Here is a 23,626-nt window from a genome sequence, read left to right as displayed (position 1 = left end):
GGAGGACACAGAGGTCGCTTCAGCAGCACAGAGCTGCAACACGAGTCATCCTTTATTTTTAAATACTGCTCTTCAAATGAGTCAGATTTTATTATAATATTTGAAAAATAATCTTGGTAAGAAGTTTTCCTTCCACTCCGAGGGACTTTTGGGATGATTTCATACAAGTTTCCACTTCCATTTCCTCAAGAAAGCTTTAAAATCTGACTCATTGGAAGCAAAATCTAAAGAAATAAGGAAAGACTCGCAACTTTTTGCACAGAACAAAATAAATAGAAGTTCATGTGGAGTTGTGAACTTCCACTGTGTCCTCTCATCATGTCAGAACCCAGAGCAAACACACCGGTTTACAGACGCAAGCATTTGGAGGGAAAGACAATGATTTGAGGGGAAGCAGCGGCTGGAGTTGGGAGGAGAGAGTGCATTAGGAACCACAGCAAACACTGATGGCACCAATCATCGACAGGGAAGGAAGCGGGGAAACACATTTCCTCACAAACACAGACACACAAACAAGGCTTCAGAAGGAATGAGCAGATTTTAAAACATTTATCAGGTGGGAAAAAGTACAACCAAATGTTTTTTGTTGAATGAAGAATATCATAATAGGGCCACAAAAAAATATATATATATATAATAATTTTGACTTTTTTCCTCAGCATTCTGACATTAATCTTCTGATCTCAAAAAATGAAATTATTGGTCTAGCCTGTCATAAATGTCATGACCTCATGGGAAATTATAGCAGGAAATAAAATTGCAAATATATTATTATTATAGTTAGGCTACAAAAGGATAACAGACTTGATGCAGTTTGTGCGAACCGCCCCTAGGTGGCAGAGTTACCTGCTCAAAACGGCATGAACGTTTCCAACAAAATGATCTCACACCATCAGCAAAGACCTGATTTGATTTTATATTGGCAGAGCAGGCTGAAAATTCAGTAATGCACATAACTAAAAACTTTTGTGCTTTTATAGCTTAAATCAAAAATAATAATTAGGATGTAAATACTTCAGACTAAGTTTCTAATCTCTGGAGTCTGAAGGGTCTGCATGTTACATTTTTCAGTGTTTTGACTACCTGCTTTCTGAAATGTTTTATTTTATCACCAGTTTCCTGATGGGGTGCAGTAAGTTTATATGGCTTAATATAACCTATTAGGTTCCAATGGAAAAAAAACCCCAGCAGATTACTTTTAGGTTGCATGTTTGTGAGACAAAAATGAAACCCAAGATGTTAAAATAAATCCAGAATCAAGAAAACATTTCCATTTTCTTTTTAATTTAATTTTATATTTGCAATGTCCAGAGGAGTCCCTGGTATTTCTAGGGTTTAGGGACCAGAACCACAGAATAGATGCAATCAAACCAATACTTGAAACCCCCTCTAGAATACTAATAACAGCCTATTTTAATAGTTCAAACTCCAAATGTACCTTAATATACACGATGGAAACAATCCTAGAACTATTGCAAAACTTAATATTCCTAGTTTTTCTTATCTCGGCTCTTGGGGAAACAGCCAATCAGCACCCAGGACAATAAATGCTGCTTCCAGATTGTTTTGCTTTGCAAATGCCAGCCGACAGCAGGTCGCAGCATCGCCAGTGTTGCAACTACACATTATTCAGGTGGATGCGAAAACATAGATTGGCCCGCTCCCCAACCCCTGAGGCGACGATACGTGAAGGGTAAAACTCGCTACATTTACCTCGTTATGTGCGCGAGGTGAAGGAGCATAAGGCGCGCTGAAGTGTATGGGAAAACACCATCGGCGCGCCGCCCCCTCCAGACGGGGTTTTGGCGCCCCCTCTGGTGCTGCGCCCCTATGCGTTGCATACCCTGCATACCCACTTTTTGCGCCACTGAGCATCGCACCTATATATTTTGGCTTCTCATTCTGTATTTGCTTCCAAATATGTTTGTTACGCTCCACAGAACAATCTGCAAATTGACGAGTTTTATGGCTAATAATTAGGAGTTTGATAAGAATATATGAATTCACAAATACCCCCGAAATGGGTCTAAAAGAGTTACTATATTTTATAAATTAAAATTTTTACATTTATTAAGCAGTACTTACAATATATTTTATTACTACTGTCATACACCACTTTTAAAAGCCATTATATAAATGCATGATAATTATTTTATCATAATAAGAATCGTTGTCATGATAAATTCCAGTTAAGGATGCTTGAAAACCCCCCGAAGGTGTTAGCATTGTTCAAATTGTTAGTTTTTCTATTTTGTCCACTTATTTGTTAAATATTGAAAATATGATTAAATGCACTTACTGTTGCAGTTTAGTGATGCAAATCACACTTCTTTATGTGATTAATGTCCTAAAGAAACATATTAAAAAATTGATTTTGTCCTTCAAAAGCAATATTTGTATGTCAGTTCAGAAAGAAGATATAAATAGTTGTTATGGTCGCTTTTATTGTTATCAATAGTGCCACAAAATATGTGCTCACCCCTTTTTCGCACTACCAAAAAGGAGCCATTTATTTGTTAAATAAAACAATTGCTGTTAGCCCTGCGGCTCTTTTTCAGGTGCAAGCAGGAAGGTTTGGATCACAGTTGCCATTTGGGAGCTTCACACAATTTCCTGGAAGTGAATTACCTCTCAAGCTTTGAAATGGCACATGGGAAACGGCAAAACCTGGAGTCCCGTAAGAGTCACTAGTGAGGTTAGAGGAACCTGATGATTGGGGCCACATTGATTTGAAAAAAAAAAAAAAAAAAAGCCTGGAGGATGAGTGGAGCGCTGTGCTCTGCAGTCAGAGTGAGTTTCTCCTCAGAAGCTTGAAGTTTCCATTATAAATGCACACAAAATGCTGTCAATATTAAATAAGTATCGCAATTAAGATCACATGTGAATAAGTCATTTAAAAACATGCTACACCACCATTCTCCTACCTCTTCTTCATTGGTTGAGCTTGTGGCAACATTTAGTTGTTGATTATGTTGCTTGTGTGATGCGAAAAAAAGTCTTTCTATTGCAGCTTTGCCAAAATAAACCAATTTTGATACGTAAAAATCCTCATCCTAGGATCACAAGTGATCGAAAACCAAGTTTTTTTTAATTGCCATGTTTCTATTAAAGCTGCAGTATCACTACTATAAAAAATTTGTTTTTTTAAACATATTTATCAAAACTGTCACCATGTTGTGACAGCGTAATACGAGTCACATAATTTGTGAAAAGATTGAGCTCCTCCACCCTGAGCTACTGATCCAGTCAAAAATAACCAACCAGAACCAGGAGGAGGTTCTTAGTGCTGTCAATCATCTCATGTACTCACTGCTAAATGTGCTAATGGTGGAGAAACACCTGATAGTTGTAGGAAAACTGTTCATCTGCCGTCATGCTAACAAGTCTTAGCACTCAGTACAGGCTGTGCTATCAAGAGGATGATTGACAGCGCTAAGACCCGCCTCCTGGATCTGATTGGTTGTTTCTAGTTAGCACTGGGAGAACACAGAGGAGCTTGATTTTTTTTCACAGGTAATCTGTCTCATACCATTCTGTCACCACATGGTGACAATTTCAACAAATATGTCAAAAAAACTTTTTATTAAAGTTACATACTGCAGTTTTAATCAAATTTATTTTCAAAATAGCCAATGGAAACGCAGCTGGTGACAAGTGAACACTCTGAGACAGAAACAGCAGCAGCTTTAGGAGGCATCAAGTCACCCATTAACTTATTAGTCAAACTGGAACGACACTGAAGTGGCAGGGATTTTATTTTAAAGAGACCTCAATCTGACAGTGACCGGGAGGACGCCAACTTCCAGGGAAATGGAGACCATGGAGACACAAGCCATCACCACCAATAACACACTCGCTCAACACACACACACTGCCAGGGGAGTTCCCATCCTACCGCAGTGGCTGCTCCACAGGCTCAGCTAAGAGAAGGAAATGCAGAAACGCACAGAGAGAAAGTGATAGATGAGCAACATGGAAGGAAAAAAAAAGAAATCAGCAGAAAGGAGAGAAGTGTAGGCATGCTGTCAAACACAGAGACACTTTGATCTAAGGATTCGGTTCTCATGCTGCGTTCCAGTTCCGTTTGGAAAGTTGGACATTCCAGTTTGAATTATTTTTTGTAGTCTCTTTTCGTAATGTAACAAAAAGGGGAAGGAAAAGCAGCATTAGATTCAAATGATTCTCACCCGAAGCCTCGCCGAGCAGAGCGGTCCTGCCGATGTTGGACAGAAGGTGGTCGATGTTGGGGGCGGGTTGGACGTCCTCTGTGTCCACTGGTGTCTGGGGAGACATGAAGAAGGACATTAACTTTACAAAGTAGAAATCTAGAGTAAAAACACAACTTTCTATTCATAAAGTAGGGGTTTCTTTAAGTCAATAAAACTCAGGATCTGACACCCCAGAGCCCGGGGGTGAAGTGTGCTCGTCAATAATTTACTAGAGACTTTTAGTCATTATTTATAGCAACTGCTGCACTTGGAATATGCTACATTTGGAAATAAAATACATGTTTCTGTGAAGATAAAAACAAACTACAACAAGCTTCAGCGGCTGTTTATTGCTGAATGTTTTATTAGAAGTGCAACAAATTTTTTATAATGACGCCATCTGGATTCATTTCCTTGGTATTTTTTAGTCTGATATATGAATTTTGTATGTTCCTTGAAGAACATCTGAATATTAGCATCTGGTTGATGCTCACCAGATGCTAATAGAGGACGGACTTATAATCTACCCAGAATTGCATGGAGTCATGGAGACTTTTGTTTACAACATAAAATCTTCCAGATTTTCCCCAGAATACCCTACATTTTACTTTTTAAATGACTGATTCTAACACAGTTCTTTACCTGGACTGCTGACTGTGTAATCTCTGGTTTTTTATCTTCTCTTAGCTTGTAAAGATTGGGCTCATGCAGCAGGTTAAGCTTTAACAGAAGCCCAGTTTTGCTGTCCCAAACTGTGTATCCACCAATTTAATTTGCCTAAACGAATGTCACATAGTGGGACTTATCCACAGTACAAGCTTAAAATCAAACGTAGTATTTAACAGTTTAGTTTCTCTTTTATTGTTTATATTTAGATGATGCAATTCTCCTTTTAATCAGTTACAGAAAAGGTGTTGCTGCTCTGATAATCAACACAACCTCATCTAATCTCAAGTTAATTTAGAAATTACAGATAAAAACAATCAGACTAAACTGATATAACATACTGCTGAACTTGTCCTTCCTGTGTAATTATTTACTGCACAGGTGGTAAAATCTACATTAACCTTTGTGCTTATGACTGCACATAAGCAGTCATGAGCACAATGACTTATGACTGCTTATTTTGTCATAAGTCAAAATAAGCATTCACCTGACTCTAAAAGTTGGAGTCAAGTGTCTTCTAACCTGGAGCTTAGGAGAGTTTCGGTGAAGTAAAACTGAAGTAACGCAAAAATGTTGACCTAAACTAACAGGAGAGCATTAACCAGAGAGGAGCCAAGAGGCTTGTGGTAACTCTGGAGGAAGTGCAGAGATCCACCACTCATGTGGGAGAATCTGTTGAATGCAGAGATGATGGAAAACTAGATATTTGCTGGAGAAAAAAAAAAAAGGCGGCAAAAGACTTAAGACAGAGACGCAGATTCACCTTCCAGCAGAGCAACGATTGTAAAGACTCAGCAAGAGCAGCGTCTGAACTTGTTTCCTCTGAACCAACCTTGGTTCAGAGGAAACAAGTTCAGACTTAAATCTAGTTGCAAAATGGTGGGAAAACTTGAAAATTGCATCAGATTTTTAAGAAGAATGAACAACAACTAAGTAAAAAGGTGGAAGAGACATGAGAGACCTGCAGCTGTAATGGAAAAAAGAGGAGATTCTACGGAGGGAGAAAAACGTGAACATTTGGTTTTGAAAAAAAAGAGCTAATTTTTCTTCCACTTTACAGGTATGCACTACTTTGTGTTGATCTATAACATAAAATTCAGATGAAATCTATTAAAGTGTGTGGCTCTAACATTGAAAGGTTTCAATACATTTGCAAGGCACTCCGGTCTTTGTTTTATGTCTTTTTTAATATAACTACTTCTAATGTTTTATATTTGTATTTTTATTTTCATTGGTAATTAACCAGTTTTGTTTCGCTACCACTTTAGTACCAATGTTACCCTTTGCAGATAAACAAAAGCTCTGAAATTCATATATTAAACAAGACCTCAATGGAAATTGCATTTATTATAGGAAAACGGGCATTTTACATTTAATAAACATTGTAGCCTTTTGCACACAGCACTCTGTGTAGATGTGAATGCCACAACTGGAAAACCTACCTTCTCATCCTTGTCGAGCTCATCTGTGAAAAACCAGATGCACTATACCAGCGACAGAGAAAAAAAACGTTCAGTATTACAAAGACATTATGAAACATACAAGTCTTAAAGGTGTTGTAGTTTTATAAAAATATATTCTTTTTACATATTTGTTAAAATTATCATTACGTTGTGACAGTATAAAGTAAGACAGATAATCTGTGAAAAAGAAATCCTCCAATCAGAGCCAGGAGGTGGGTCTTAGAGCTGTCAATCACCCTCTTCCTTTCTCTTTGCCAAGCTACAGCTGGTTCACCACACTTCCAGCAATGCTAAGGCTAGTTAGCATGGCCACAGACGACAGCAGATAAATTGATTTTCTGTAACGGTGAGTTGTTTTTCCTCCATTAGTACTTTAAGCACCACATACAGGAGGTTAATTGACATCTCTAAGACCCGCCTCCTGGATCTGATTGGTCGCTGGTTGCAAACCACAACAATAGCAATGAAGTGAGGTGGAGGAGCTCAATTATTTCCACAGATTTCCTCTCTTATTACACTGTCACAACGTGATGACACGGAAAAAACATATTTTGTAAAAGTTACATAGTGCAGCTTTAACTTGTGTGTGTTTCTCTCACATGTTGGACGAGCGTCTCAACGATCTTGTAGCGGTCGGGCATGTGGGTGACCATGTCTTTCATGTTGTCCTCAGAGGTTCGAACCAACGTAGGCCCAAACACCAGAGCCAAGTTACGAGGCTCCATCTGAACGCACCAGGAGGTGGGAAAAAAGAAAAACAACAACAGTTGAGCACAAAGGTCTCTGAAATGGTGCGGGTGATGATTTCAAAACGGCTTTCGACACACCTTGTTTTTGTCGGAGTGGTCTGCAACCGTCTTCAAGTGGCTGATCAGGAATTTCAGAGTGTGATAATAGTGATCTGGAAGATCTCGGATCTGCAACAAAACAACAAACACGGGAACCCGTTGAACCAGCCAAGTCGGTAAACTTCCCTGAAATTCCTGGGAGATTAAAAGTGAAGACGAACCAGTTTCTTCATGGTCTTCAGTCGCTCCGATGGATTTTCCATCCGATTGGCATCAATGAAGTCGTTGTACTTGTCTGTTTAGACGTTGGACAGATTAAAGCAAGTGAGTTGGATGATCTGATAACATTTGCAAGAATGGCATCCATGCAGGCTTGTTGGAACATGTGTGGACTCACCGTTGGTAAAGAGAGGCTCTGGAAGCTTCCTGAAGAAGGATTTGAGTAAACTACTAACAACGTTGAGGTCCTGCCACCTCTAAAGACAACAACACATAACAAACATCAAAGTATTTCATCTTCTGACCCTGAGATTCAAGTTTCTCATTCATTCAGGATTTCTACACATTTTACATGGATAAATTTAAAACTGAACAGACTCCAGTTTTTCCACATTTTTTCCCAAATATAAAATACTAAAGTTTACTTGACATTTATCGCAGATATTTCTATAGTTGGAAGACTTTAAATGTGAAACCTGGAAAAAACAGAAACTGGAGGGAGGAAGAGCAAAGGGAAATAAGGAAAAACAAGAAAAGAAGGGCAAAAGTAAAGCTACAGGGGAGGAAGCAAGGAAGGATATAAGGAAGAAATGGAGGAAGGAAATCACAAGGACGCAAAATAAGGAGGGAAAGAAAGAATGAAAAAGAAAAGACAACACACAGCAAGAAAGAAGAAAAGGAAAATAAGGAAAGAAACGAGGAAAGAGAAAAAAAATTGAAAAAAGGAAGGACACAATAAAGAAATGGAGGAAGGAATTCACAAAGACGCAAAATAAGGAGGGAAAGAAAAAAGTCAACACAAGAATAAAGACAATAAGAAAATAAGGAAAGGAATAAGGAAATGTGAAAATAGAAAAAAGAAGGAAAAAGAAAGAAAGGAAGGACACAAAGGAAAAGAATAAGCAAAGGAAGGACAAAAAGAAACTGAAAGACGAAAGGAGGGACACAATGAAGGAAAGGAAGAAAGGATACAACAAATGAATTAATGAGGAAAATAAAATGCAAGGATGAAGGGAGGTAGGACACAAGGAATAAATGAAGGGCAGATTAAAGAAAAAGACAAGAAGTGAGGCACAAGGATAGAATTACAGAAGGAGGAAAGGGAAAGAGGGAAGGAAGGACACAACATCTAGACAACAGGATACGTAATTAAGTCTGAAAATATCTTCTCCATATTTTTGAAATATTTCTGCAAACCTGGAAAATATAATAAATTTTCCAGCTTCTCCATATTGAAGCTTGAGCCTCTGCCTGCATATGTTCCCTCACCTCTTCTGCAGGGTTGATGTCCATGCCCTTATTGAGCTGTTCCTGAAGCAGCGAGACTATGGCGTTGTTCCCGGGAACCCGGTAGATCCCGGTGTATTCCAGGCCCATTTCCTCCACCAAACCGCAGCAGAACTCAATGATCATTGGGACAAACTGAGAAGGAAACAAACAGAATGCAGTCTGAGATACGAAAAGGGAAAACTAAACTGGATTTAGACGCAGAATGAGTCACGAGCGGCTCACCTTGTTGTTGATACCAGGCTGACATTCCTCCAGTCTCACACCAAACGCTTTGGGTCCGGCTTTCTTCGACTTCTTCATGATGTTGATTCCCCAGGGAGACTTCGGAGGGCTGCTCTCGTCTGGACACATTGTTTTAAGATTAACAGAAGCTCATAAAGTATTGTGCAACGTTTTTAAAACAAACCAAATTTCTTAACATTTTTCATCTAAGAAGTCAGACTTTCTTGCTACCTTTTAAAGAAGTCTTGATCAATAGTTTTTCTGACTTTTTAAAGTTTTTATTCATCGATTTCAGTCAACTTCAGGTTCAATTGATTTAATTTTTGCTTGGCAAACTCGTGTGAAACATCCCCTGGAGTAAAGTGATAAACTTGTGTTTGGTCTCATATAGACAAACAATCCAAAATGTTTATTAGAAGCAGAGCCAGATTAGCAGAGAGACGGATAGAATGGAAACAAATTAACATAATAATATTACTGGAGATTTACAAATTAAATTTGCTTGCATTTGATGCATTCAGTGTTTTTCTTGCAGCAGAAATTTTATGTTATAGTGTTGAACATATGGCTTTAATTTCTGCATTTTCACTGAAAATGTTTTTAATTTTATATTTGTAATGTGTGTACCCAGCTTTGCTAATGAATGTGTAATTCAACAAAAAAAAAAGGTGGAGATGTTGCACTGCAAGAATTTTTCAGGCTAGTTTCTTGTGCAAATATCTTATTACACTTGAAATAAGACAAAACTAACTTACAAACAACCTTTTAACAAGAAATAGGAACTTGTTTAAGTAAATAATTCCTGAAAATGTATTTTAAAAAGAACTAGCAAAACAATACTTTTTCCCATGTTATAAGTGAAATAATCTGACAGTGGAGCTAATAATTTCTCATGAATATTAAAGAATTATTGACTGAAAACTGGCCAGCAGCTATAATGAAAATGAGGAAGTGAGCTGAGGAAAATTCAGCTCCAAAGAATAAAATCTTCTTGAATCTGTTGGATGTATCTGCAGGGCCACTTCCTGTTTCTGCCAGACTGACCTTTGCCGTCTTGTTTTGGGGAGCGCGGCGCTCCGGCTGTGTTTTCCGTCTTATTGAGCAGGAACGGAGGCATCATGCGGTGCATCCGGGGAGACGAATCTGGCTTACTTGATGTTGGACTTAAGAGGGAGACAGAGACGCAAAACACAAACTTATGAAGTTGTATATCTGGTGATAGTCGCCACATTTATGACATTCTGAACAAAACCAAAAGGATGTGACTCTTTGAACATGATGAAACTTGTGTTTTTTGTGGCAATATGTCAAATGTTGTGAAAAGCAATGCAAATTTTAACAACACACCCAAAACTGTTTATTCCAGCCAAGCATTTTCACAAGTACTCCAATTGGCAACACTGTGTCTCTCAGCTTGGACTGCAGAGCAGAAACTGTTCTCCGATGACTCACCTTTGTTTTCTGTAGTCATTGAGCTTCTTATTGATGAGAGCCTGTCTGGAGGATCCGAGCTCCTGCAGAAAACAAACATGAACGTGCGATATTTCCCATAAGTCAGAACAGACAAAGCACAGAGCAGATGTAAATCTGACAGCGACGTGCCCTCTGACCTCGCTGTCCATCTTGTTGCTCTCTCTGATGACCTTTATCCACTCCAGCATGTCCTCCCTGTCCTCCGCCTGCAGCAGGTACTCGCAGAAGTCCTGGGTGGTCAGCCGCAGGGCGTGCTTGCGTTTGGTCTCGCTGTACGCGATGTCCACCAGGCAGCCCCGGATGCTGATTGGCTGCTCGTCCTCGGCCCCGCCTTCAATCGAGGCGCCGCGGAGCACCGCCTCCCGCTTGTCTTTGTAGAGGAACAGCGAATGGCACTGAAGGACAGAATACACCCTCTTCCACGGCCGTATCCCGCTGCCGACTTTCTGCGATTCGGAGAGGATGTGACATGAGTGATTCCTGCGACGGGACTTCCAAAAAATAATCCCAAACTCTGCTGCCCACCTTTCCCTTCTCGGTGAGGATTTGCTTGAATTGCAGCCATCCTTCCCGCCGTATGTTGCTGTAATTGATGTTTCCCAGTTCGGAGGTGGAATGGCGTTTGGAGCGAACCTCCTCTGCTGTTGCAAGGATGTCCAGAGTCTGAAACGCAGACAGAACAATCAAGATTTTATTCTCTTTTTATGGTGTGTTGAAACGTTTCTAGCAACTTGATAAAATGGGTTTGTGTAATTCTCAAAAACTTCTGTCCTGAAGGTCTTTATTGTATGTATTTTGTTTTTATCAGTTTTAATTTTTTTTTGTTTCTTGTTTTGACAACTATAAGTATTTGGGAAATTTTCAATGTTTTTTCTTTTTCTTTTTTTTTTTTTTTTTTTTTTACAGTAAGTGGAATCCTAAGCAGGTTATTTGATTTTTAAAATAACAAAATATAGAAAGTTGACATTAATAATATGAACGTAACGCAAGTTTTTTGCTATAATAAACACATAATAAAAGAAGAAAAAAAAGTTTAAAAATCCAGACAGTTGCATTGATAACAAACAACAAAATAATGAGAAAAATGTCGATAATTTCAGTTTTTTTAAACACAAATTATCTTTTAAAAAATCTGATTAATTGTAAGAACAATGGATAGATTTAACAATTATCAGAATAATTGTTAATAGCATCTGTTTGTTTTTTTTAAAGAGTGATTTTAACACAAATAGAAAAATAAAAATGAGCTGATGCCAATCACACAGATCTCTTGCAATTACAAAATAATAAATATAAATATAGAGGACTCACCCCATCTCCAAAGAAACTCTTCACTCTTTTTGGCAGCCTTCTGTAAAGCCAATTAAAAAAACAACAAAGACACTGTTAAATAAAAAAAATGTACATTTGTATCAAGTTGTCCTTATTCTTCCCACCTCCCTGTACTTACGAGGCTCGTTCCTCCCTGAACGTGTTGAGTCCTTCATCGCATGACTTGGATCGCTCCGTGGTGATGGCTAGAACATAGGAGGAACGGCGACTGGATTTAATACTGCCTGCTCGGCGCAAGGGTGAATCAATGGAGAGATGGAGACGAAGAAAGGAGAAAAAAAAGACAGAGAGAAAGAGAGACAGAATGTTGATGTAATGCCGATCACCCGAAAAAAAAAGACGGCGCTGGATTAGGAGACGGGGGACGGTGATGTGGGAGGTTGAGGGTTTAAAAACGGGGAGTGACGTGGAGGAGATCGACGGCTGGGGATGTGAACTAAAACAGTGGGTTAGATTTAAGGCTTTCCCTGGACTTCTTCTAGCATGCACTGTCAACACAAACCGGCATGCATTTGTGAAATTCAGCCAAAGAACAGCACCATGCAACCTGGGCTGATCTAGATCGAACACGTAAGTCTGTCTGGCAGCATGCAGAGCTGGAATATTACCGTCAAAACACAAATTACACATGCAAAGATTTTCTAGCACTGCTAAAAACTTCATCTTGTCAAAGACTTTTTATCGTTTCTTAAGCTCTGAACATGAAATTCAAAACTATTTCTAATAAAACCGTGAACCTGTGAATTTAGCTATTAATTAAAACAATTGCAAAATTGTTAATTACCTCTACTTAATTGACTAATAATTAAGTAGAGGTGGGTGATATGGACAAAGGTTTATCATAATATTTTGTGGTGCTACAAATTTATTTATTATGAATTCATTATTTATTGATAATTTCTTTAAACAAACAGTGGAGAAAATAGTACAACTAACAATCCTGACAATAAGGATATTTGTCGGAGGTTTTAAACATCGTTAATCAGAATTTATCGTGAAAACGATGAATAGAAATTCCTTTTATGACAAGAAATTTATCACGATAAACGATACAATTAAAGCCCACTGCTAATTATGAGGTAATTAATTGCCTAACTGCCAAATATTGTTACTGTTTCTTATATAATAAAGTAAATAGTCATCACTTTATGGACAGCTAATTAATTACGTATAGGTGGGTTATATGGAAAAGGTTTATCGTAATATTTTGTTGTTCTACAAATGTATTGGTATTTACTGACACTTTCATTGAATAAACAGTGGAGAAAATAGTAAAACTACCAATGCAGACATTTTTGAGGGGTTTAAATATCATTAATTTGAATTTATCGTCACAACAATAAATCAAAATTATTATTTTGAAAAGAAATTTATCACAATCTTAATTATGAGGCAACTAACTGCCAAGTGTTCTTGCTTTTTCTTAAATAATAAACTAAATAATCCTCAAAAAAGCTTGAAATGAGAAATTAAAGCAGCGTAGAAAGCAATAGGAGACTAAAAAAAAAAACCCTATATCTGAACGTAAAATCTCACACATGCTTTGGAAATCCATCGCTGGAATCAGACTAAAACTCTAATTTCCTGCTTCATGCTTTGGCGAAGACTTAAGCGACAAGGGGGACGAGGAGGAGTCCCACTCACTGCAGTCGTGTGAGAAGAGCCTATTGAGGGGGAAGGTGAAGGTGGGGGAGGCGGGGCTGGTGCCCACGGGGGGCGCTGAACTCATGCCGCTGGACACGACGGAGGAGGCCGGCACGTGGCGGGCACGCAAATCAGCGCCCGGGCTGGTTGGCTCGTCTGTGGGAGGCAGGGAGGGCGGGGAGGGAGGCAAAGATGGAGGTTTGAAAGAGAGGTTGGAGAAGGATAAAGGGACAGGATTAGGTGTTAGAGAAGAGAGTCAAAGAGGGAAAAAAACGGAAATGCAGGGGTTAGATTGGGAAAGGTGAGGATAGGTTTTAAGAGGACCACGAGAAGCCCAGTAAGTCAAGACGCTGGACAAGAAAATCATTTTACAGTCTCAATTTCAACAGCAATAAGTGTGAAGGCTAAACCTTTTTGGATATCTTTACAGCAGACTAGGACTGGGCAATAAATCAACAACAGCTGATAAAATATTCAATCATTTCACTGAACTCCAATCCTGAACCGCACGGCATTCTGGGGGACGTAGGCAGAGGAAAGACTTTTTTGCCGCTCAACCTCTCACGGCTAGCTAAGCAAGGTTGGTGGAATCTAACTAACTCACTCACTTACTCGCTCTTTGGTTACCTAGCAACTCACTCACTAATGATTTGGTTGCCAAGCAACAACTTGCTGAGTAACTTGTGCAGCAGCAGTTTAAGATTTTGACAACGTGCCTCATAACTGCTTAAAAACAGGCAAAAACAGCGAGGAGTGAAAGGGGAAAACGAGAACATCTCCAGAGGAAACTGTAGTGAATATACTTCAGATATTTAAAACAAAAGACTAATGAATAATTACTGATATGGACATAATGTGTTTTTCAGCCATATCACTCTGGACTACATCAGAAACAGACATGAAACCAGTAACTGAAGCCGTTTTATAAGCCATAGAAAGACTTTCACAAAGTAAAACCGGCCTCAGCCTCTCCAGAGTGTCTAAACATACCTTTAACCTGAACATAAGAGGAAAAACTCCCACACAGATGGAGTGAAATATGCAAATATCTAAGAGATAAAACAGTACCTGTGTCGTCTGCTGCCATAGAGAAAGCTACTCAGGAGCTAGCAGAGGCAGGTAGGTGGAAGGACCTAATGGCTGCAGGTTTCAGTTCTTTATAAAAGTCTACGGCATTGTGGGATATTACACCATACAGGCAAACGAGGTTAAAAGTTAAGAAGGAAATGCAATTTTTGAGGGCGGATATATATAAATATTTACTTTACTTTTTCACCATATGAATGAAGATTATTTGCTCAGCAAAATAAGGTATAAATCACGTCAAATAGGTCCAAATGTTTCATAGTCTCTGTTCGCTTAGAGGGATATGAAACCTTAACACACACATGCACACACACATGCACACACACATGCGTTTACACTTCCTTAGAGGCAGAAACGATCGGATCCTAGCCTGATATTTGCATAAGATCAGCAGCGTTTTAAAGCTGTGCAGAGCCGAGACAGCAGAGGGCAGCACCACCACAAGCACGCTATGCAGACATCTCACATGGATTCCTTTAGTATCACTCCAACTATTTAATTTCACAACTTGAAATAAAATAGTTGTAGCAGTAATTCTAATTACTTTCCTTTGTCTCTAGCGCATTCCTTCCTGAGCAGATTGAGAGTGCAGAATGAGACGGAAAACATTCCCAGTCTGGGACGAGGAATCTGCCAAATCCAGAAATAGTCAGTCTGTGGGTTTAACAAAGCCGGTCATTAGAAGGCCGACCACAGAGAGACAGCGGCAGCCCGGCAGAGGGAAGCAAAATCCTGTCCCACAGCATGTTTAATCTCCACACTACATCCCACAACATGCGTGGGGGGCAACAACAGGCGACCAGGGGTGAAAGGAAAGGAAACGCTATGAGAGGCAATGCGATTTAATAGGTTGTATGTGTGCAATCACAACTTTTTACCATAATATACGGAATCCATTTGTGTAAAAATCTGAGACAAGAGAGTGAGATCCTTCTTATTGACGTGTTTAAAACAAAAATCTGGAATATTTTGCTTGAAAAACCTAAAAAAAAAAAGTCTAATATACAGTTTCCCACCAAACTGAGTAACGTCAGGTAAGGATGAGTGAAAACTCTTAAAACTAAGTGATGTATTGCAGCGACATAATCACAACCAAATATTTGAGGAAAAAAATTCAATTTAATCTGAGCACATTAAGTAAGGGGAGAAAAATAATCCAAGATTAAATTAATTGTTATTACAAAATTACTGGCACCCAGAACAGATAATCTTATATCTTTTTTGCAATAATTTGCTAGCATATTTTTGATCAATAACCTCCCGAAAGACCCCATAATGACCCGTTTTCATGTCCTCGCATTTAGACGAACTCCATCAAGCCCACAGCATCACAAGTCCTCCACCGTACTGAATAGTAGCTTTGAGGTGCTTTCTAACATCTAACATTTCATTGTTTAAGAGTTTATTCCTGTAAAGTTCAATCTTAGTCTCATTTGACAAAAAAAGCACATGGTTCCTAATAGTCCTAAGTCCTAATAAAGATGGACAAACTCCTTATGAAAGGCTTATAAAAATAGTTAGCACATAGATATCATCTACTGGTTGTTGTGGAGACGTTTTGTTGGGTTTCTTTAACAAGCAGCTATTGTTCCCTTAAAAGAAGGAAACAGCTTATCCAGCCTAGTAAACAGTACCCGGGTCTTTGTGTAACACCATATTTATTCCCCAGGGAAATGAAATTGACAGATTACTCATGAAAAATCCCCAGTATAAATTAAAAATGTCTTATTTTGAGGGTTTAACGTGGGCCCCAATAGTTTCATGACAAGTATTTTTCTCAGTCATTGAAAGTAATCAAATCAATGTTTCTTAAGCTGCTGGAAGACAAGATGGAGTCATTTTGAAAGGTTTTATGGTTGTGGAGGCGGCTGTAAGCAGTCCAGTCTACGGTCATATGGAAGGCGCCCCATAGGGCCGACCCTTCATATACCAGAGCAGCACAAAGGCAGCATTGAAGGCAGGATATAAGTGGAAGTGCCTCCCCAAGAAGAGTCACAAACACCACACAGCGAAGATTCAATTGTCACAAAACATGTCTAAAACATTTAATCTAAGTTTCAGAATCTTGATAAAAAAGAAAATGTCACGAAAGCATATTTCCCCTCAGGCACAGCCCCGTCTTTGTGCTCACTATCTTTTAGAACAACAAGAAACCCGGCAGTGTATGAAAAAGAAGCAAGATCCCAAACAGTCCCAGATCATATCAGCGTCCAGATCGGGAGATGAAGGCAGAAGGAGAGAAGAGAAAATGTCTCGTCTTTAGGGAGAAACTAGCCTAGTTTCAGTTTATAGCTATTAAACGAGTCCCGGCTTGCAGCTCTTGCTGCTCGGTTTCATTTAAATCAGGTGAAGCTGCAAGGCAAGAATGCAGTCACATGTTCAATGGATTCCCTCAAGATACTGACTCTCTAAGGCAGAGCGCAGCCTGGCACAAATATCTACCATCACAACACGTAGTCAGTTGATCTGAATCTGTTCTGCACCTGTTTGACTCTTGCCCTGATGGAAGCGACAGAGGCAAGCCTCGTTTCTGCTACCACAAATTAATTTGCGTTAAGAGTTAATGGCTGCTGTTCGTCCCAAGCGATAGAAACCAACCCGAAGCCTGCAGGGCGGCTTTACTCTCACTCTTTACCAAAGAAAACACAAGCTTGGGCATGACAGCAGCCTAACCTGCAGCGTGCGTCCAGCCACAACCAAACAAGATCAAGGAAATCCAGGCCGATCCAATTTGGAAAACAGCGGGAATTTAAAAGGTTTAAAAACTAAGGATGCAAACTATCAATTAATGAGTTAATCTAATGTCAATTGATCTCATCAATCAAGTAATAATTAATTCATGAGCAGCCATTTTCTCTGATATCAAGAGGGCTCAGTGTTTCATAATATGCTGAATTAAAACATTTTTGTAATATTTTGTATCAGGTGTGTTATATATGAACGGAATGGACAGAAAATTGTGGTTTAAGGTAAAACTTAAGAAGTTTGTCAAGTGTTAATATTTCAAAACAGAATCGCAAAAAGTGCATTTTGCATCACAAACCAGATTCTGTTTGGACCCGTTTTCTTTCCCGTTCTAGGAAACTCGGCTTAAGGATCACCAGCAGCGCCCTCTGCTGGATGGAGGCCAAACTATAACACTAAAAGAACGTCCAAGCTGTCGTTATTCATTAATCGGATGGAACTAATTTTAATCTAGCAAACCACTGATAGAAAGTTTGATTAATTGTTATTATCCCTAACCAAACAAAAACTTACAAACACATACAGCATGGCAGCTTCTGCGCAAACACTGGCTTATGTGTCTAAAAAGGAAAAAGAGCAGAGATGAACTCACCTATGAATGGGATGGAGGCCAGGGAGTCGTTATCTAAAGAAAGGGGAGCAAGGTTGCCATTTGCTTTGCGAGGGGCCACGTCTTCAGTAGAGCCAGAGTGAACATTTGTGTCTTTGGGATCTGGAGAAAACAATGAGGGTTCTAGTTCGTCCATAGTTATGCCGTAGTGAGGGTGTCTGTTGGCGTTTCTCCGCCCAGTAGGGGGTTTCTGCCTCAACACCACTTCCGGTGTTTGCTCCGCTGTCTCTGGCTGCCCCTCCACGGCCCCTCGTTCCCTCTCGTGGTTTGTCGGCCTGTATGCCCTGTCCTGGGATTCTGGAGAGACCGAAACGAGGGGTGTAGAGGCAGAGGCAATGAGAGGTGCTGACGATCCCTCTGGGGGACCGCTTTTGGGGACTGGGTTCCAATTCAAATGGGGGCCAGAGTAAGACGGGTCCCTGAAGGACTGAGCTTGCTGCAGGATGCGGCCTGTCTTGCGGTAAAAAGACGGGCTGTAGCTGCGATATCCCACCTGCTGCTCGTCCATGCTCTGCCCCGCAGGAAGCCGCCTGCTCTGGAGGACGGGCTGCTGAGGCTGGGAGTGGGTCTGGTTGTGGCTTTGGGGGTGGTGTTTAGACTGCGACGGTCGAGGCACTGAAGGAGCTTGCGCCACGACGGTGTGGCACCTTGGTCTTGGGTAGGCGTCAGTCCTGTGGGGTGGCTGTGAAGCCTGTTGGGGCCACGGCTGCCTCTCAGACCGAGACGAAACCAGTCCAGCTGATGCTCGGTCCAACATCTCCAACGAGCGGCCATGGCGATCGTACTGGGCCAGCAGATTTTCAGAGCGTGTCCGAGTGTAGTCAGAGCGGCCCCTGTCGTGTCCTGCCTCCCAGTCTCTGGCGGACCAGTAGGGCTCACCCTGAGGTCCTTGCCCTGACTGCTGCAGTAGGAAGAGGGTGTCCTGAGAGGCGCTGTGTGGCCAGCCACCTGCCCTCTGCTGCTGCCTTCTGTGCTCGCTGAGCCGGTCTTGAGAGTAGCTGCGGTGGCGGGTTTGCATGCTGCGTCCCGAGCGCTCAGGTTGCTGGTTGTAGTACCAGTCGGAGAGAGCCTGCTGGCAGCGATCGCTGCGGCTGTTGCGGACAGGAGCCATCGGCGGACTGGTCCAGGCTGTACTGGACTTGCGAGGCTGTGCTTGGRACCCGGCACTCTGGTGGTTGGGGTAGTGGACTTGCAGGGGACTGGACAGAAGACCTCCAGATGAGGAAGACGAAGAGTAGGAGCGCCTCCTGGTCTGACCCTGAGGTTGCTGGCTGGTCATACCGTACTGGATCTCCTCTGTACGGTGCGATGGACTGCTGTGACCCACTCCACCTGGTTCACCTGCCCGGCCCTCCTGCCAGCTGGCTGGGCTGGCCACACCGGATCTGTTATCTAAGGGCGACGAAGGGCTTGAAGACCCTGGCCAGCAACTCCAGTTATCCAGCTGGTTCTGGCCCATGGGGGAGCAAAGCGGGGCTCCAGGATGGGGGGCAGTCCTGGTGCGTGGGTAACAGAGGGGAGGCGGTGGCGGGAGGTTCTCGGCTCCCCCTGCGAAGGGTTCGTTCCCGGTCAAGTAAGCATCTTGTGAGTATGCCTGGAGGAGAAAAAAACCATGAGTGGATGATGAAGTGTTTCGGTTTGATGACTAAAACCATTAGGCTCTGAGTCATCAAGCAAAAAACGGCTCCAAATTTCAAATTTAAGACACTTTATGCTTGAAGACAGTGGATTGCTTCAACATACTCTTTATTTTGTTTAGAAGTTTAATCATCTCTCAACACAAACACATATCCACTAAAGAAATACACCCAATCCCCAGAGGAAAAGGAAGAAAACACACCACACAGCAGTTTGCTGCACTGACTTGTACATACAGCATTTTCTCTGAGCTTCAAGCTTAAACGGCGACTGTTTAGTAATTTACACAGAAATGTTTTCCACTCCCAAAAAACTTGATCACATTGTGCTCTTCAACATCATCCTAAAAATGACACGACAGTTTAACAGAAAGTCAAAACACAAACCGCAGACGGTGGGAAAAAAACACACCGACACTCCTTACAAGACACTCCTGCTGCTTAAAAAGGTGTCCGTCATATTTCACCAAATCCTTATTAATAAAATCTGTTTTGCCTCTTTTCCTTGACGGCTTCCTGTCTGATGATCGGCTTGTTTTCTCCTCACAGAAATCCGTCTAGATTCCCACTCTTCACCCCTCTGGTTCTCGGACTTACTCCACCCTGTGGGAGTGCGGAAGGAGGCGCAGCTCCGGTGATGTCATGACAGGAATGCAGGAGATACACCAGCGAGAGGAGGAGTGTGAGGTCAGAGGAGTGGGTTTAAAATGTAAAAGAGAGGGTAAACGCTTTTTTTAAGTCAAGATCTCACTGTTGGCGCTATTCTCTGGGGAAGCATACGAAGTGTTTCTAAGAGACGTTGCTCAAATGTGGCTCGGTGTGTCGAAACGTTGCTCCAGGTCGGTGGGAGGGGCAACAGCCGATGCATGTCAGATCATGCAAACGAGAACGGAACAACCTGTGGAGCGACAAAAATGTGTTGCTGCATTTCTTGGGCGTGTGTAAATGAGCGCAAGGAGCGGTTTTGTTCTAGACCTCGACAGTTGAGATACAGGCACACTTTAATGGACGATGTAATTGGAAAACAGAGCAGAGCCTTGTGAGTCACTCGCCGCATTCTTCAGCAGTGAGCCGATGAACCGACTTTGAAGATAAGCACCCAAACAACGTTACAACACTGACCTAAAATAGGAAGCAAGGAAGTACATTAAGCTCCTTTCTGGCTTTGTGGTTAGAAAATCTTACAGCATCCAAAGAAGCGTAAAAGACCTTCAAATTACTCAAAATGTGCATAAAGAAAGACATTAGAACAGTATTCCTATTGCCATTATTACTCTGAACAATAAAAGCACCACTTCGCCATAAAATGTCCCGGTATTTCAACAAGTTGATGTGCCATAACAAGTTAGATATGTGGTAGAGAAACCAAATATCAGCAGCACAGCATCACAGATCCTCCACCGTACTTCACAGTCAGCAAGAGCTGCTTTCACTTCACAGTCTTAGGGTGTCACCACTCCTGATAGTCCAGTAGACTTGGTTCGATTGGGGAGCAAAATTGCAACAAACAACGTTTTGTAGTGTGTTACATTTTCACACTACAAAACCTGTTCACCCCCTCGCCTGTAGTGGAACTGCACTGAGAACCATCAAAGGAAACAACAGAAAAACCTCCAAAGAAGACACGAGCGCAACCTCTTTCTTTACAAAACATAAACAAAAATACGGCAGTGTCAGATTTTAGCGGTTGTAAGATTTCTCTAGAAAAACTCTCACGTTTGTTTTGGCTGTATTTACCCAGAATGCACTGCACTATACACCACTTTGTGCTTTTGGAGCGATCACAGGTCCATTTGGCATTCAAATACGCTTTCGAACCACACCAGAGTTCACTTCAACTGAACTAAGAGTTTTTTGGTTCACACCTCCCCAAGCAAACTTTATATTTAAATAAACTTGAGTTGGATTAAACAGGACTGGTGAAAATGCACCGTTAGTCTCATATGAACAGAGAAATACCATTTGTGTCCAGCAAACCCTGCATGCATGGGAAACAGGAAATAATTAGAATTTCCCCTTGATTAGTTGTATTCATTATGTAAGAACTGTTCAGGATGCCAATCACAATGAAAACAATCACTTTAAACGCTGGATCTCTTCCCAAACTAAAAAACCATTTAAACCATTTAAAGTAACTTGGAGTATGGAACAGCAAAAAAGACTTTTACAAATTTTAACTAGGAGAGGTGGTGCAAAAATCATACTTACCAGCTGAAGCACATCTTCATCTTTTGGCATGATGGAGAGCTCCAACACACTCTCGCTGTGAACGACAAAAAGAGGGAAAATTAACGTCCAAGGACAAATTATACTTTATATAGTCAAGATATAAGATCTTGACAGGCAGAATCAGCTCTTGATTTCACGTCTACTTTATTTCACTGCGAACACAAGTTAAAATTTTGCTAATTTTGTGACTAAGCTGCCTTCCTCAAGTTGCTTTCTATAGATTTTAGTGTGAAAAATAAACTGCTAAATGAGGGTCAAATTTCATAATTTGATCTTAAGTCAAACAAAACATAGTCTCTAACAAAACTATTTCTTAGATTAGTAATGCATCACATTTTTACAGCGGTGGAGCATCATATTTATGCATCCAAAATGCATAAGTGACGAGAAGTGAGACATTTTTGTGATCTCAGGTGATCTTACCTGTTCTGAATGAGAGCGATCACCTGCGAGTAAGTTTTTCCAAGAACGCTCTCTCCGTTTACCTTCACCAAACGATCCCCTGCAGAAAAAGAAGACATGCCGTCGTGTCACAACCAGCTGGTTAGGCAGCAAGATCCTAGTCTGTAAAACTTCAGAGCAGGTGGGAAAGACAGGAAAAACAGGCGACGCTGTGCAGGAACTAATTTCCCTGTGAGGTCGAGGCACGGATCAAAACAGGAAATGTGAAGGTGAAAGAAAAAATGTCGTATTTTTGTGTTTAACTTCAACAGAAACAGATTCATGCAGGCAAAACATTCAGTTGATGATCTTTATTTAACCTCAGAGGACAGAGAGATGTGAACACATATACAATGTTAACATGTTCCTCTTTTTAAATGCCACTAAAAAAGAAAATCAATAAAAATCAATTAATCTGCAGTTTCATCAGCAGAAACTAGAAATCAGGTCAGCAACCGGGGAAAAATTGAAGAGGAGTTTGTGCAAACTGAAATGCATACAGTGTTTTTATTGTGTGTGTGTTTGCATAAGTTTGAGTAAGTAGCATGTGACTGGAAACGTGCACAGATGGGACTGCTACTCTGCTGAGGCAACGAGAAAAAACTTTAACAGCTCTGTCATTTTCATTGCGTCAGTTAAAATAAATCTTGTTTTCATCTTGTGGCAAGCTTTCGTCTAACTTCTTCACATTTCTGATGCAACGTCACAGTAGCCTGTGCACACGTCAGCACATTTCAAGAGTAAATGTGGAGGTTTGTCTCTTTTACCTGTGCACAAACCCGCCTTGTGGGCCGGACCCTTTTCTCTCACATTCTTCACAAATATGGTGTCCATCGGCTCCAGTCGCTCTTTCTGAAACCCTGCATCGGGAATAAAACTCAAGATTAGGGGCTGCACTTGTTAAACAGTAAACGCTGACATGTTTTCCTGAGGATTTCATTCATTTAGGGAACCTGTTGGAAATAACATGTGGGGATCTTACAGCTAGAAAAAGAAAATCCCTTTGGAAAGTTTCCGTGTTCTGATGAAGTATCTGTTCCCATCCATCTATGCAAATATAACACACAAGATAAATCCAGCACAAGTCAGCTGATCTCCTGCATGTTATTACAGACTGAACTCTTTTCATTTAAGTTGGTGTAGTACATTTTCTTGTTTGTTTTTCACAAAATGACTTAAAAGCTGGGGTGTGCTATATAGATATTAATAATTCTGTTGGATGCACAAAGAACTGACAGTTTTAATTTTAAATCCTGACATGAAGATGGAATTTAAGATGCACCATAAGGCAAAACCGCTTTACTTCTAAAATAAATGGACATATTTTCAAAATATATGTTTATCTAAATAATATTAATAAAAGTGATTAATTAATTTACCATTTCATTTGTTTACAGTTTGAAATGAACATGTCACATGTTGAAATGAGCAAAAGTTTCAAATGAAAAGGAGTAGTTGGAAAAAAATCTTAGAGTCAAAAGTAAAAGTAAATTTGTTACAACTGAGCATTAAACAACTATATATATTTAAACAAAAAACAGGCAATATATATATATATATATATATACATATA

General features: G+C 40.5%; 1 protein-coding gene across 11 annotated transcripts in view; it reads right to left on the bottom strand.

Moving 5' to 3' along the window:
* arhgap23a (Rho GTPase activating protein 23a) overlaps positions 1 to 23,626 on the bottom strand; it is an 81,132-nt gene that overhangs the window by 4,768 nt on the left and 52,738 nt on the right. For 3 of the 11 annotated variants that reach the window (XM_008416963.2, XM_008416958.2, XM_008416952.2), the window contains exons 4-22: positions 22,821 to 22,913; positions 22,036 to 22,114; positions 21,592 to 21,646; positions 17,729 to 19,340; positions 13,306 to 13,461; positions 11,780 to 11,885; positions 11,641 to 11,689; positions 10,855 to 10,992; positions 10,467 to 10,775; positions 10,309 to 10,370; positions 9,901 to 10,019; positions 8,857 to 8,975; positions 8,614 to 8,766; positions 7,523 to 7,601; positions 7,347 to 7,420; positions 7,165 to 7,254; positions 6,937 to 7,062; positions 6,317 to 6,358; positions 4,188 to 4,281 (exon numbers count right to left, since the gene is read on the bottom strand). In XM_008416963.2, the coding sequence (XP_008415185.1) occupies positions 4,188 to 4,281; positions 6,317 to 6,358; positions 6,937 to 7,062; positions 7,165 to 7,254; positions 7,347 to 7,420; positions 7,523 to 7,601; positions 8,614 to 8,766; positions 8,857 to 8,975; positions 9,901 to 10,019; positions 10,309 to 10,370; positions 10,467 to 10,775; positions 10,855 to 10,992; positions 11,641 to 11,689; positions 11,780 to 11,885; positions 13,306 to 13,461; positions 17,729 to 19,340; positions 21,592 to 21,646; positions 22,036 to 22,114; positions 22,821 to 22,913 (3,555 nt within the window). Of the gene's footprint in view, positions 1 to 4,187; positions 4,282 to 6,316; positions 6,359 to 6,936; positions 7,063 to 7,164; positions 7,255 to 7,346; positions 7,421 to 7,522; positions 7,602 to 8,613; positions 8,767 to 8,856; positions 8,976 to 9,900; positions 10,020 to 10,308; positions 10,371 to 10,466; positions 10,776 to 10,854; positions 10,993 to 11,640; positions 11,690 to 11,779; positions 11,886 to 13,305; positions 13,462 to 17,728; positions 19,341 to 19,770; positions 19,851 to 21,591; positions 21,647 to 22,035; positions 22,115 to 22,820; positions 22,914 to 23,626 lie in introns of those variants that run through there. The other 8 variants (XM_008416954.2, XM_008416953.2, XM_008416955.2 and 5 more) reach the window with 8 other exon arrangements.

The sequence above is a fragment of the Poecilia reticulata genome, linkage group LG8, assembly GCF_000633615.1.
Source record: "Poecilia reticulata strain Guanapo linkage group LG8, Guppy_female_1.0+MT, whole genome shotgun sequence".
In the NCBI taxonomy this organism is placed as follows: Eukaryota; Metazoa; Chordata; class Actinopteri; order Cyprinodontiformes; family Poeciliidae; genus Poecilia; species Poecilia reticulata.
This window is presented reverse-complemented; position numbering and strand designations above follow the sequence as displayed.